Source organism: Gekko japonicus, unplaced genomic scaffold, assembly GCF_001447785.1.
Source record: "Gekko japonicus isolate JY-2015 unplaced genomic scaffold, Gekko_japonicus_V1.1 scaffold359, whole genome shotgun sequence".
Taxonomy (NCBI): Eukaryota; Metazoa; Chordata; class Lepidosauria; order Squamata; family Gekkonidae; genus Gekko; species Gekko japonicus.
This window is the reverse complement of record NW_015166431.1, coordinates 840,347-853,659: the sequence shown is the minus strand read 5'-3', so window position 1 is coordinate 853,659 and position 13,313 is coordinate 840,347. Positions and strand designations below refer to the sequence as shown.

Here is a 13,313-nt window from a genome sequence, read left to right as displayed (position 1 = left end):
CATAATAATGGAGTCAGGTACTTGCATGCCCTGGTAAATGTTTAGCAACATTCTAAGGTGTTACCAAGAAGCGAGAACAAAGCTGTGATACAGTGATTTGGGTTTTTTGCTTGTTTAAACTGCACAGATTCTGAAAACCTGGCTCACATAAGGCAACTGTGTGTTGGCAATTAGCTTCAGCGTGGGATACAAACCCACAGAGAGCCACAAGCTGTTGCTGTTTAATTCTTAATCAAGGCGAGAAATTCCTCCCTGGTTTTGGGATCTTCTCGTAAGACTCCAAACATGGCACTGGTGACAGTTTTGCTGTTCATTTTCTGAACGCCCCTCATGACCATGCACATGTGCCTGCCAAGAATATGAGAAAAAGCATTTTTAATATAAAAATGTCAGCATAATATACTAGTACTGTGCATGCTACAATAGGGGCCGTATTGCAAATGATACAATGTCTGGCAGAGATTATTTTTCCTGCCAGGTTTACATGTTCAACAAAATCACATGGTAGATCATAGGACTGTACCACTTAAAACAACAGGGATTTGTACTGTTTCTAATGTATTCCCATGGTAAGTCCATCTTAATTGTATTTTATCTGGATCACTCACAGCTTCCCCTTCCCACTCCTGGTAACTGCAGATTTCCTTCATCTATGGCTTCATTTTTTCCACACAGGATCCATGAAAAGTGGACCCTGTGTTAATGTCAGTTAGTAGTCAGGAGGAACCAAATGTAGTTCTTTTAATGATGAGTAGGGTATAACAGCCAAATAAATAACCCAAGGAGAACGATTTTATGAAATGTAGCAAAAACAGTGGGTGTTTACCCCACCCACCCACCCAAATTTTCATTACTCGCATTCCAAACGTAAAATAGCTTTCTATGGTGTTCACTGTGTTCAGGAATGCAATCTTAAATAGTAAAAGATTTAATCAGAATCACAGAGAAAGACTGTTGTGCAACTGAGAACTGATTTCTCCTTGTCCTATTCTCCATTGCCTTTATCACAAGCACCCCTCCCAGGAAGGAACCAGTAGGAATACCCCAGATATTAGGATGGGCAACCATTATGGATGTTTCAATGTTAATAATTAAACTTACGATGCTTCTATGACCACAGCCACTCCAACAGGTTTCAGTGCTTCAGTAATTGCCAGAGCAATCTGTTTGGTAAGTCGTTCCTGGACTGGAAAAATAACGGAGTTTTAAGCAAAAGCACTCTGGACTGGTTTCTATGTCTGAGTCTTGGGCTTGTGTGCTCCCTCTTCCAACTCCAGCTGCATCTTCTCTTTTGGATCTGGAAACTATGGAACTCACTGCCATTACTGCATGATTTTGGGTTTACTCTTTCCTCAGTAGGAGGAATGATTCATGCAGCAATCCCCACAGATAGCCTGCTCTGACAATGAAGAATTCTGCTGCGTCTGTGATTCAGGAGTAACTGAATGATGACGTACCTGGCACACAGATATTGCAAAACTGCTCACCCCTCCTGTACTCACGCTGATCATAGTAGGCACCCTTCTTCTGGTGTGGGCACTTTGGGTTCACCAAAGCATTTAATGCCAACAATTCTCTCTGTGGTACACACTTTGGGAATTACTGTCCTAGAGGGACAGTAACAGTGCAGTCCTAGGTAGTATACACTTTGTGTCTGTTGGTGTTACTCTGCTTAGGGTCGCACTGCATTAGCATTAGTATTATAGAGTTCAGCATGTTGGGCAACCTGAGAAATCCCCATTCAGCCACGGGACTCAGTGAGTAACCCTGGGCCAGCCACTGTCCCTCGGCAAAACCTACCTCACAGGGTTGGTGTGAAGAAAGAGAACCAAATATGAGGCCCTGAGCTCCTTGAAGGAAGGGCAGGAAAAGAACATACATTTATTTAGAACATTTTTATGCCACTTTTCTAGCAACCTGCTTAAGAAAGTTTACAGCTAAGGCAACAAAACAAATCCATTACAAAACTCAGAATTTTCAACAGGGATGAGCGACGTCAGCAGAAAAGGGTACGAACCTTGAAGCCTTCGGCTAAATATCTCAACAATTCTGAATGGAGAAAAGATAGATGTAGTCAGAACAAAAACCCAGCAACATGAAAAACAGCTGCCTGGCAAAACAGAACAGAAAATGCAAACAAAAATGCAGGAAATGATCATGGTGAGTGTTCTTTTCTTCTTAGCAATCACTTGGCTGCAATCCTCAAGCCTGTATCTCTCAAGGACTCAATGAAATCTGAGACCACTCTAGAATAAGCGCAGTGGCAACAGTTAGCACTATTTAAAAAAAAACACAACAGGTCCTGTTTCTATACCATTAACAACCGCCTAACAGAAACCAAACACACAGAGCTTTTAATGGCAAGGAAAGATTTTACCAGATGAACGTGTTGTGTGACCTGCTGTTCAAAGTTACAGGAACGGGCCCCGTAAAACAGGTAACTGACTATGTCTGAAGTCTGCAATTTTAAGTTCTCATTGGGCTTGCTCCGGAATAACTGCAGTCTTCTTATTAGTACAATGAGGTGCAGGAAAAAAGCTCACAAACAGGCCAGAAATCTTACATTTAAGGTGGCAGGATGCAGTAGAGGAGTAGAGGACAAAATAATTTTAGCAGGTATAGCTTTTTAACCACTGCATGACAAGCTATCATGATTTCACTTTCAACACAACTGCTAAACTGTTAAACTGTAATACAGTTTCTTTGGACCAGCCCTCCTGCACACTGAGGTTCAGAACCAGCAGCAGTGGACCAAATGTCATCTCTCAAAAAAATGGTGTTAACATTTTGGTCTGTAATGCTGAACAGCATTGTCTGGAAATTTCTAGTACAATGAATCTGTAGATCAAGCGTCATACTGTCTCTTATTCTTCCCAACAGACGTTTTTGTGCAGACAGTACACTCTAACAGATGGAGCTGCATCTCAGAAACTCAGACTCAAATCCCTGCCCAGCCATGAAGTTTGCAAGGTGGACCTAGGCAAGCCACCATATTGCACTAAATCCACACCACAAGGTTGTTACCAAAATAAAACAGAACAATAATGTCCTGACCCCCGAAAGAAGCATGAGATACTAATGCAATCAATTCCACTGTCAGTAGTCACATCTCAGGGAAAAGATGAGTCTGTGTCCCCAGAGGCGCCTTAACTGCTCATTTTATAAATTAATTCATTAATGTCCAGTGGTATCTGTGAGTGTACTAACCTTGCAAGTTTGCTTAAGCCAACCACCTTCTTCCTTGGTAAGTATCCAATGTGCACCTGTGGATATGACAGGACAATGGGGAAATATTTGTGTAAGAATACAACACTGGATCCAGACGACTGCCCATGTAGCAAAAACTTGCTAGTCATGTTGTGAAAACAGGCTTCCCACAACACTCATCAGATGGATTTCAAAAGTCATGCCTACCACATTCGTAAGACCTGGTTCCACTTTCGTCTCTCCAAAGCTAATCAAATGATCCCCTCACTGAAGAAATATGATCCAATGACTCCACACTTGATTAGTTTTGCAGGGTTTTTTTACCATATGGGTCTCCAACTGAGACCAACTTGCGGATATAAAATATGCTACTTTGGAGGCAATACTGAAAGTTCTTCTGTAGAGCAGTTTGCACAGTGAGTGACCCATCTGATACCACCAGGAATAACCAGCATTTGTGATATGCAAGGAAAATCTCTGAATGATGGAGCCATAACTGTATTTACAAAAAGCATAAAAAGATAGAAAAAGAAATTTGATGCACACAACAAAATGTTGTTTGAAGTGGACTTCCAATGAATATGGATATTTTTCATGGCATAAGCAGCACACAGAGAAGCCTGGAACAGAAAGAAAGAGTTTCAGCAAAAAAGTTATAGGACTACGAGAAACTGAGGGGAAGTAGCAAAAGAGGGAACTGGGGCAAAGCAAAAGCGGAAGAACTAAATATCATTCTAGCAAGCAAAAACAGTAGTTCTGAAAGAGATTTGCTAACAGACAGTTAAATTTGTTTCAAATGGACTTTTGGATTTGCAACAGTTTCGATGTTGCAATGCATCATGGGTTTGGGTTATCACAGGAGGTCTACAGTGATTGCTAAGAGCAAGGATACTATTTTAAAAATCGCTTTTCCTAAAGCATTTTAGGATTCTAGCTTGAGGTCTTATACAACTCAGACTCCAATGTAGGCTAATGGCTTCTCTCAGGATTCTGCCCACATGAGAAGTGAAAGTTAGCCCCTCAAAAAGAAAGAGGCCATCATTTCTTTTGGTAAATCTGTAATTAGCCACAATCCAGTTAGGGTGCATTTCAGTTTGCTGCTTACTTCAGTCCCACCTGCAGAAACAAGGTAAATTGGCCAAAGAATTATTAGAATTCAGTAGGGAGTAAATTGGCTGGTTTAAAGCAGACCTCACCCAGTGGACACCCTCCCATCAGAAGCCTCAAGGCCAACTTCCCAGTAGGAGGGAATCCGCCATGTAGCAGAGAAGAGGCCCACCAGAACTTTAGCCTAGGTGAACAGATTCTCCCTGGATGAGTTTCTGCGTATGAGATCCCCAGCTGCACTAAAAGGGGTAGAGTGATGGATGAGTTGAGAACGTCTCTAGGCAGGCAGTGGAGCATCCACTAAGCTGTTACCTTCCTCTGATAGAAGCTCTGGGGTTCTCCTGTAAGATGCCAAAGAGCCAGTATGCCCATCACCAGGTCTTCTGATCCATAATTGGGAATATTGTTAATGAAGTGGGTTGTGGCAGGAAATGAAGAGTGAGCAACTCAGTAGTTATTGGTCAACAAAAAGAGAGGGATCCCACCACAATCTCAGAAATAGGGGTGCCAGGCAGGATGCCCCTTTATCTAGTCTTTGAAATGTGTGCAGTTCCAGAATCTTGGACAAGAATGAGCCTTGGTGAGCTCCTTCACAGGGGACGTTGACTCACCCATCCCTCAAAAAAGGAGGAGGAAAGATGATCTGCAGTGTTCACTCTACCTAGCAGTGGTTTATGCTTGTTTCTTTGACTAGCCAGTCTTGGTGTATTGTCCTGTGAATACTTCCTATCTGTGCTTCCTGCTTAAATTAGACGTAGTAGAATAAAGCCTTTTTTTAAGAGGCCAAACAGTTTAATGCTCAGGGGGAGGGGGAGGGGATTCTTTTGCATGAATGACTCCAGTGCAGCTCAGAAAACATGCACAAGCCTTGATAGTCCTGGAAGGACAGCTCCATCCCAAGTTGAGAGAAACCCACAAAGCAAGGGGGAATATGAAACTGGGAAGCATTAGCTCAACCTCCTCTCTCATGCATACACACACCTAGCTGAGATGGACCCAATACCATCTCTTCCAGATTAATGTTGGTAAATCCCCCCTTACTGGGATTCCTTCGGCGATAGTGGCCACTACCTCTGTTCTAATCTACATTTGATGGGAGGAGCCCAAATTGGACACACTTTTCTCCTATGAATTACACCTTCGTAGTGCCTTAGCTTGAGCACCAAACCTAGCAGCAGCTGGTGAAAGAGAGTGAGTTGTGTGCCTGAGGGGGTGAGATCTGTAACAGGGGTGAACTCCAGCTTTAAGCAGTTGGTAAGAAAGAAGCCAGACCCTTTCCCCCTCCCCCAGCCAACAGGAGTTGACCATAACATATGTCAAAAGAACAATACCTTGCCAAAGAAAGGCACCAAGTGATGTTCACAAAGGGAGAACATATCAATGTCCTTCACGATCACCATCTCATCATGGTCCTCATCAAAAACTGCATCATTGAGTATATCTGGAAAAAGGAGGCTATTTATGGAAGAGGAAAATGAACTTTCTTCATTAAATTCTGTCCTTGACTACAGAATAACCAACAACAGACACAAGCTACTTAGGGTAGGAAAGGTAAGAAAGGACTAGACAGAAAAGGTTCTAGTCAAGCTTGGAAAAACGTTTAGAATTTCTAGGGACCACATAACTGTAGGCAGCTAAGGAAATCCTTACATTCTTAACTGCAAATTTTAAGAACCATGCTGGCATGCTTGTTCAGGGACAGGGACTGTTCCAGACAGGAGTATTCCAATTTTAACTAGAATACCTGGGGGGGGGGGGCTCATATCTTCTCATTTCATGTTCCTTGGTCACACACTCAAAACAAGACCTGGAAATTAGGATTATATCTGCATTATAAGAGCACAATTATGTAGAACATACTATATAGAAGTACATTTTCAAGAGGTTTAAGCCCTCATCTTTCATTTAAAAATGTGTTTACCAACTGCTGCTGAGTGAACACATTATAGAAATAATCCAGCAACCCTGGAACAAGACAATAATTTGAAAGGATTTCTGGTCAATGTGCTTCTGGGCATCAATTCAATAAAAGAAACAAAAGACTAATTATAAGTAGAAATGAATGAGCTAGTGGAATGACATTGTCAGAAGAATTTATATTCTGTTGCTACAGGATTAGCCCTAAAGAATAAGGAAAAATAAAGTAGTTAACATGGTTTTACTTGCCTGCATTACTTCTAGTGGAAAGAAAGCCAAGTTTTTGAGATTCTATAGAATTGCACTGATACAAGAGATAGTAGAGGAAAAACTTTGTTGAGAACTTTAAAAAACAGTAGCTTAAATTATGTATTATCAGAATGGAGCAAAAGTGCTGTCCTTTAAAATGGCTTGTTATGTCACTTTCATACGGAGTTCTGTCCTGGTACCAGTGACCAGTGTTCCCTCTAAGCTGAGTTAGTGTGAGCTAGCTCACAGTTTTTTAGCCTCCGGCTCAAACGTTTTTGTCTCCATTCAGGAAGGACGGCTCCAGAGCAAACTAATTTATGCAGCAGCCAAATCGCTCGCTCACAATTTTTATGCCAGCAGCTCACAAAGTAGAATTTTTGCTCACAAGACTCCACAGCTTAGAGGGAGCATTGCCAGTGACACCTGTCATAAGGCTCCATCAGCTAGAGGTCCCCTGAATAGTACAAACTAATTTTCCTCAGGAAGACAGCAGTTACCTGCTCTCACAATCCCTTGCCAAAACCTGGTTCCTTCCCTCACCATCTTCCCCTCTCCTGTGGAAGTCTCTTCTCTCACTTCTCCTATTCTGTAAACTGAACTAGTTGCAGCAGCCTCCCTTCATCCTTTCCAAATCCTGCCTATTCCAAGCCTCTGATCCCAGTCACAGGGTTCTGGAGCTTTCAGCGTTCATCCATCTGACGAACAGCAACCTCACAGGGTGAGTTGCTCTAAGAAAACAGGGGAATGTTTAAACTCACTCTACTCCATTGTGGACCCTGTCCAAAAATCCCCTCCCTGGGCTTTAAATTTTTTTTAAAAAAAATAATTTAACAAAAAAATAATTTTAAAAAAGAGAGAGATCCAGTCATTGGGTCTTATGCCATTTCATTGGCTATAACTATTGTTCTGTCTCTGCCCCAGCTATTACCTCCTCTTCTTCAGCACTTTTCATCCTCCCCTTCCTAGAACTTTGCCAACTGCTCCTTTTGTGACCTTAAATTGAGGGGTGCAGTCAGTGGCTGATTCAGAAACTCATCCACTCACCCACCTGACTGGAATAAAAAATGTTTGATGTCCAGTCCAAGACATGCTTACTATTAACACTGAAAAGGAAGCCTTTGGGCTCCTCTCCCTAACAATGAGAGTAAGAAGCCTGTGCAACAAAATGATAAAGGTTGGCACACATAGAGGACACAATCCTCTAAGCATGTTTTAAAAGTTTGAAAATGGGACATAGACCTGTTAGTCAAAACCTGGGGTGTGAATTTTACCTCATAAGAGAAGCCAGAGTTGCCACAGAGAACAAGCTAAGCCTTGCATGGGGGGGCCAAGTCTTCAATAGAGAGTAAAAGGTAAAGGTAAAGGTTCCCTTGCTCGAAAGCCAGTCGAGTCCGACTCTAGGGTTGCGGTGCTCATCTCCGTTTCAAAGCCGAAGAGCCTTCGCTGTCCGAAGACGTTTCCGTGGTCATGTGGCTGGCATGTCTAAACACCAAGGTGCACGGAACGCTGTTACCTTCCCACCGAAGTGGTACTTATTTATCCACTTGCAATTTCTTGCTTTCGAACTGCTAGGTTGGCAGGAGCAATAGAGAGTAGACCAGTGTTCCCTCTAAGCTGAGTTAGTGTGAGCTAGCTCACAGTTTTTTTGCCTCCAGCTCACACATTTTTGTCTTTGCTCAGGAAGGATGGCTCCGGAGCAAAGTCATTTATGCAGTAGCCAAATCGCTCACTCACAACTTTAATGCCAGGAGCTCACAAAGTAGAATTTTTGCTCACAAGACTCCACAGCTTAGAGGGAGCACTGGAGTAGACCGTGCCTATTGGGAAATAATTTGTCAGCCTGTGCTAGCAGGTGGGTTTATATGCCTAACAGAATATTACAGGCTTTGGATAGCAACAGTTTTAGAAGTATAACTCGAAATAGTCACAAATCAGCCCTCTATGAATAATCACCTAAGGCATTTCAAAATCTCACGGGCTTCTGACTGGAGCGTTTTCAGCATGTATTTCAAGGGGCTTGATTTGGCCAGGCCTGGACTGCGCCTCCTTGTTGGTTTTTGAAAGCTCACAGAAGTGGACTAACCTGCGACGGTCTGGCGATAGCCTCTGGTGAGGAACTGCATGGCCTTGGCGGCCCTGCGGGGCGTCAGCTGCAGCCCTTGCCTCTCCGGGTTCTCGCCCAGGCCTTGCAGGATGGCCGCGTAGGCAGCCTCCAGAGCCGGCAATTCCTCCTCGTCTTCGTCGCGGCCTTCTCGCTCGCGGTTGCACTTGGCCAAGGGAGGGTGATGCTTCGCGGGCTTCCGCAGTTCGCCGCTGGGCGGCTCGCCCAAGTCCTTGAGGCGGCGGGGATGCAAGTCCCCGTTCTGGAAGCACTGCGAATCCAGCTGGCTCTCCATTGCCGAGCACGTGCAATGAGCTGCGGAGGAAGGAGCGCGAAGTCCAGGCAGCTCTTACGGGGAAAGGCTAGATTTCGTCTGGTTGGCTTCGTCGGATCTGGTCTGTCCAGAACGTGCATAGATATCGCGGCATCGATTGCTGAAAGAATAGGCGCGTTTGCAAAACTGTGGGCCGGTGGAAGCCGTCTGTCTGTGCAAAGGGAACCTCGCTAGAGCACACGGTGCACGCTGGAGAGTGCGCTGTGTGCGGCAAAGGCCGAGACACCACCTGCCGCTGTGCAAGAAGCTGCTGATCCGCGGTGGCGGGAAGGTGACCCGGACTAGGGGTGTTGGGAAGAAGCCCCCTGACGCGCCTCTCCCCCCTGCCCCCCGCGCGGGGAGACTTGCAAGCGAGGCTGTGGTTACAGCGCCGGGGCTGGTCCTGGGCAGCTTCTGGGGGAGCCATCTGGTATTTATCGCGCCGCTTTGCCATGGCAATCTCCCCTTCCCCGGTCAGATGGTGACGTCTTGGGACTGTCAGCTGGGCGAGGAGGCCCACTGAGGCGCCCTTTGTCCCGAGGCGGCCCCTTCTGGTTGCGCTAATCGGAGGAGACAAGGTTGGGACACGAGGGTTAGCCGCGCTGCCCCCGCTCAGCCGTCCACAGAGGGAATTGCTAACCCTGTTCCGCTGTTCCGGTGAGAGGAGGGATTTGCTTCCCCCCTCCCAAAAGCAGGACCTGACCTGCAGAGTATGTCACATAGTTTCGAATGTTTTGAAAGGAAAATATGTGAAGCATATTACAGGAGCACCAGCGATTCATTGATAGAGGTATATAGGGCAGATTGTAGAGACAGGTGGGGTGACAAGCAACCCTCCCTCTAAGCTGTGGAGTCTTGTGAGCAAAAATTCTACTTTGCGAGCTACTGGAATTAAAGTTGTGAGCGAGCAATTTGGCTACTGCATAAATTAGTTTGCTCTGGAGCCATTCCTTCCTGAGCTAAGACAAAAATGTGTGAGCCAGAGGCTAAAAAACTGTGAGCTAGCTCGCACTAACTCAGCTTAGAGGGAACACTGGTGACAAGCATCAGGGACAAGGCAATGGAGAGAGACAGACAGGAGGATTACTAGTGGTCACCAGTCACAACATGAAAGATGCCTGCAGACCAGATGAGGGAATCTTGGTCACAGAATGGAATTCATTGACTCTTTAGGTATGGTGACAGGAATTCATGGCACTTCTGAATGACCACGGGAAGGCATTAGAGTAGTGACACTCAGTGGTGCGGGAGCCTCCTAGAATTATAAACTTTAATTCCGTTCTGTGTTGAAGAGCGAGCGTATTTTGTCGGCAATGCACCCATCGTTTGCTTCGCTGAACACAAGTCCTGTATGTATGGAGCTATATCAGCTTCACCATTCAGGAGAATGATAGGGCACATTCTTAGGAGTTAGGGAAGACAAACCATTGACGAAGGTGAGGTTTTCTTTGAAATGAATGAAGAGAAGATATGCAGAGCTACGGCACAAATGCCAAGTCTCGGAAATAAGCTGTTAAATCTCTCCTGGCTCTCCTCAGGCAAGTCTTCGACATTTAGCAAGAAGATCGTCTCCGGTCTGGAGGATCGATCCACAAAAGCCAAACCCTTTAACTGGTCTAGCGTAGTTGTCATCCCTTCGGGGACGCTTTGCTGCCTCCTGCAGCTGGAGCCGGAGCTTTGCGCTGAGTTGGAGGTGGGGCGAAGCCTCGTAATCCGTGGAGATAAAGATGAACGTGCTGTGCAGCAAGGATAAGACCTACGACATTATTGTGTAGTGGGTTGCCGCATGGATGGACGACAGACAACGACGTAGTGCATAGCACGCTTTATTAGGTACACAACAAGACTGCCAACAAACGGCCGGCGGGCCAACTATATACACGGCCAGGGGGGCCCCCCTGGTCCCATTGGCGGGTTTGAATTTCCCGCCATGGTCCCATTGGTCCCCCCTGTGGAGGGACTAGAATCCTAGTCCCCATTGTGGTCCGATGCTGAAGCTCAGGTGTGTGCGCTGACCTCCGGTGGCGGTCAGCTGACACTACAGACATGAAAATAGCAGATACCTGCAAAATGTTGCTTTTTATACCTACCTCTGAAACTCCCGAGCAGCTCTGTGCAGGCAAGCCTCCATCTGTCATTTACAAGCAGATTGCAGGCCTCTCCAACAATTATTGGGAAGTAAGAAGATGTCGACCAAAGCTAAAGAAACTCAGGAAACTCCTCATGGAAAATCCTTAGGAAGGGCCAGACGGAGAGAAAGAGAAAACGTTGACTTAGCTACAAGGTATAGATAGGGACTCTAGGGCAAGTGATGCTCTGTCATCTTGGTGCTTGGGGGGGGGGTCAACAGTGGGAGGGCTTCTAATGTCCTGGCCCCACAGGTGGACCTCCTGATGGCACTGGTATTTCTGGCCACTGTGTGATACAGAGTGTTGGACTGGATGGGCCTTTGGCCTGATCCAACATTGGCATCTCTTATGTTCTTAACCCAAAGTACACAACAGATAACTTGCTAGATCAGATACAAGAAATCAAGGAAGAAATAATGCAGCAGCTGGAGGCTCTAAAAGAGCCACAAAGCTTTCTTTGACATGCCAGCTGTGGCTCTTCTGTGCACTGTCCCCCAATGTGTGGCACCTTCCCCATGTTCCAGGAAAGTAAGTAAAGTCATTGCCCCATGGGGTTTGTGGTTGACAGGTGGTTCCTGTTTTGAAACAGCTGCTGCCACAGGGACTGGAAGATGGGTAAGCTGCTTGCCCTATGTTGCCAAGGACAGGAGTAAAGAACCCAAAGCAAGACAACAGAGAGGGAAACTCCTCCCCTTATTCCACATACACAGGTCTCTGACTGTGGTTCAACAGTGGTGGGGAGAGACATCCCTGCATGCTCAGAGGTACTCTGCTAATTAGAAAGGTTTAGTTATATATTCTGTATTAATAGTTGTAGCTTATTGTGTGGGTGTTAGGATGGCTCATGGGGAATATAGTAGTCATACACAGGGCATAGAGTAGTCCTACAGCTCTTCAAGTTGATGGTAACTTCTAAAGTGGCTCTCAGTGTGCCACAGAGAGAGTACCACTGCATTAGAGCAGGGATTGTAGAGCCTGTAGATGCCATGGTGCCCAGCAATACCTTTCCTGACACCTACCAAGTGTTTCTTTATAAATGGATTGGGCATTCAGTTAGCAGGGCTTCTGACTGACCACTGGTGATCCAAATTGCTGGGCAAAGTAAAGTAACATTTTTTTTCCAGTTGCAGCTGCTACCACAGAGTTAGTTTTGTTGTGTCTCACTCCTCTTTTCCAGTGTGTTTTTTAAAAATCACCTATTTTCCCCAGAATTTAGGCTTCCTCTATACGGCTATGCCTCCTGTGGCAGCCATTTTGTGGTTTGCTCCCCCTCTTGTGGCAGCCATTTTGTGGTTGCATCCACCACCCTGTGTCAGGATCCCACAGGCTGAAAGGGGTTGGGAATCCCTGCATTAGAGTAAGGTTGATTGGTTGTTATGGGGAGGGGAGAGGGATTTGTGGCTTTGGTTTTAGCTGGGGATGTTTTAATTATTTGTAAGCTGCCTTGAACAAAGAGGAAAGGCTTGAGATAAATGTTTAAATAAATAAAAATGATTTGTAGGGAATGTCCCAAAATGCAAAGCAGTGTCCCTTGGCAGACCATAAGGATTGCACATATATATACATTCCACACAATCACCATTAACAGAAATTAAAAATTTAAATAAAGAAGATCATGGCAAAAAACAAACAGCCAGTTCTTATTTTATATAACTGTGTTCAAACACAATTCTTCATTTGAATGCGTCCCCTAATTTATTTCTTTTCATAGCAAGGAAGAGCTGTTGGAAGTTTGATGGGACTTTTCAGACCTGTTTGCTCGGATCCTGGTTCTTAATACTAGAAAGTGGGATTTGGAGCTCTCTAAAACCACCCAAAGAGGATCAGGAAGTAGATTCTTGTTGCTGCAGTGACGGGATTTTTCACATCTACGTCGTCTAGCTCCAACAGAGCCTGAAGATCTCTTAAGCTTTTTTCCTTTCTTCCCTCTCTTCTCCTTTGCTCTTCAACCAATGGGAGTATCAAATAGGGGCTTATTGCTCCTCCATATGAGCCCCCTCCTTCTGTTGGTTTGGCTTTACCACACCTATTTTTATTTACCTCATTTATACCCTGACTTTCTCCCCAAAGGGGACTCAAAGTAGCTTACATAGTTCTCCTATCTTCTTTTTTATTGTGACAACAGCCTTGTGAGATAGGTTAGGCTGAGTATGTGTGACAGTCAAGGTCACCCAGTGAGTTTCCATACAGAGTGGGGATTTGAACCTGGGTCTCCCAGATCCTAGTCAGACACTCTAACCACTAAACCACACTGGCTGTCAATAGGGCTCACCTGCCACTTAAAGTGCCT

General features: G+C 45.1%; 1 protein-coding gene across 1 annotated transcript; it reads right to left on the bottom strand.

Annotated features, from left to right (window-relative positions):
• Positions 1 to 221: 221 nt before the first annotated feature.
• On the bottom strand, positions 222 to 8,876 carry LOC107110985 (GTP cyclohydrolase 1-like). The gene is made up of 6 exons (XM_015411849.1): positions 8,564 to 8,876; positions 5,646 to 5,755; positions 3,208 to 3,263; positions 2,018 to 2,049; positions 1,102 to 1,186; positions 222 to 348 (listed from the first exon to the last, which is right to left on the bottom strand). Exons 1-6 carry the CDS (start codon positions 8,874 to 8,876, stop codon positions 222 to 224), a joined length of 723 nt encoding a protein of 240 aa, XP_015267335.1.
• Positions 8,877 to 13,313: the final 4,437 nt, after the last annotated feature.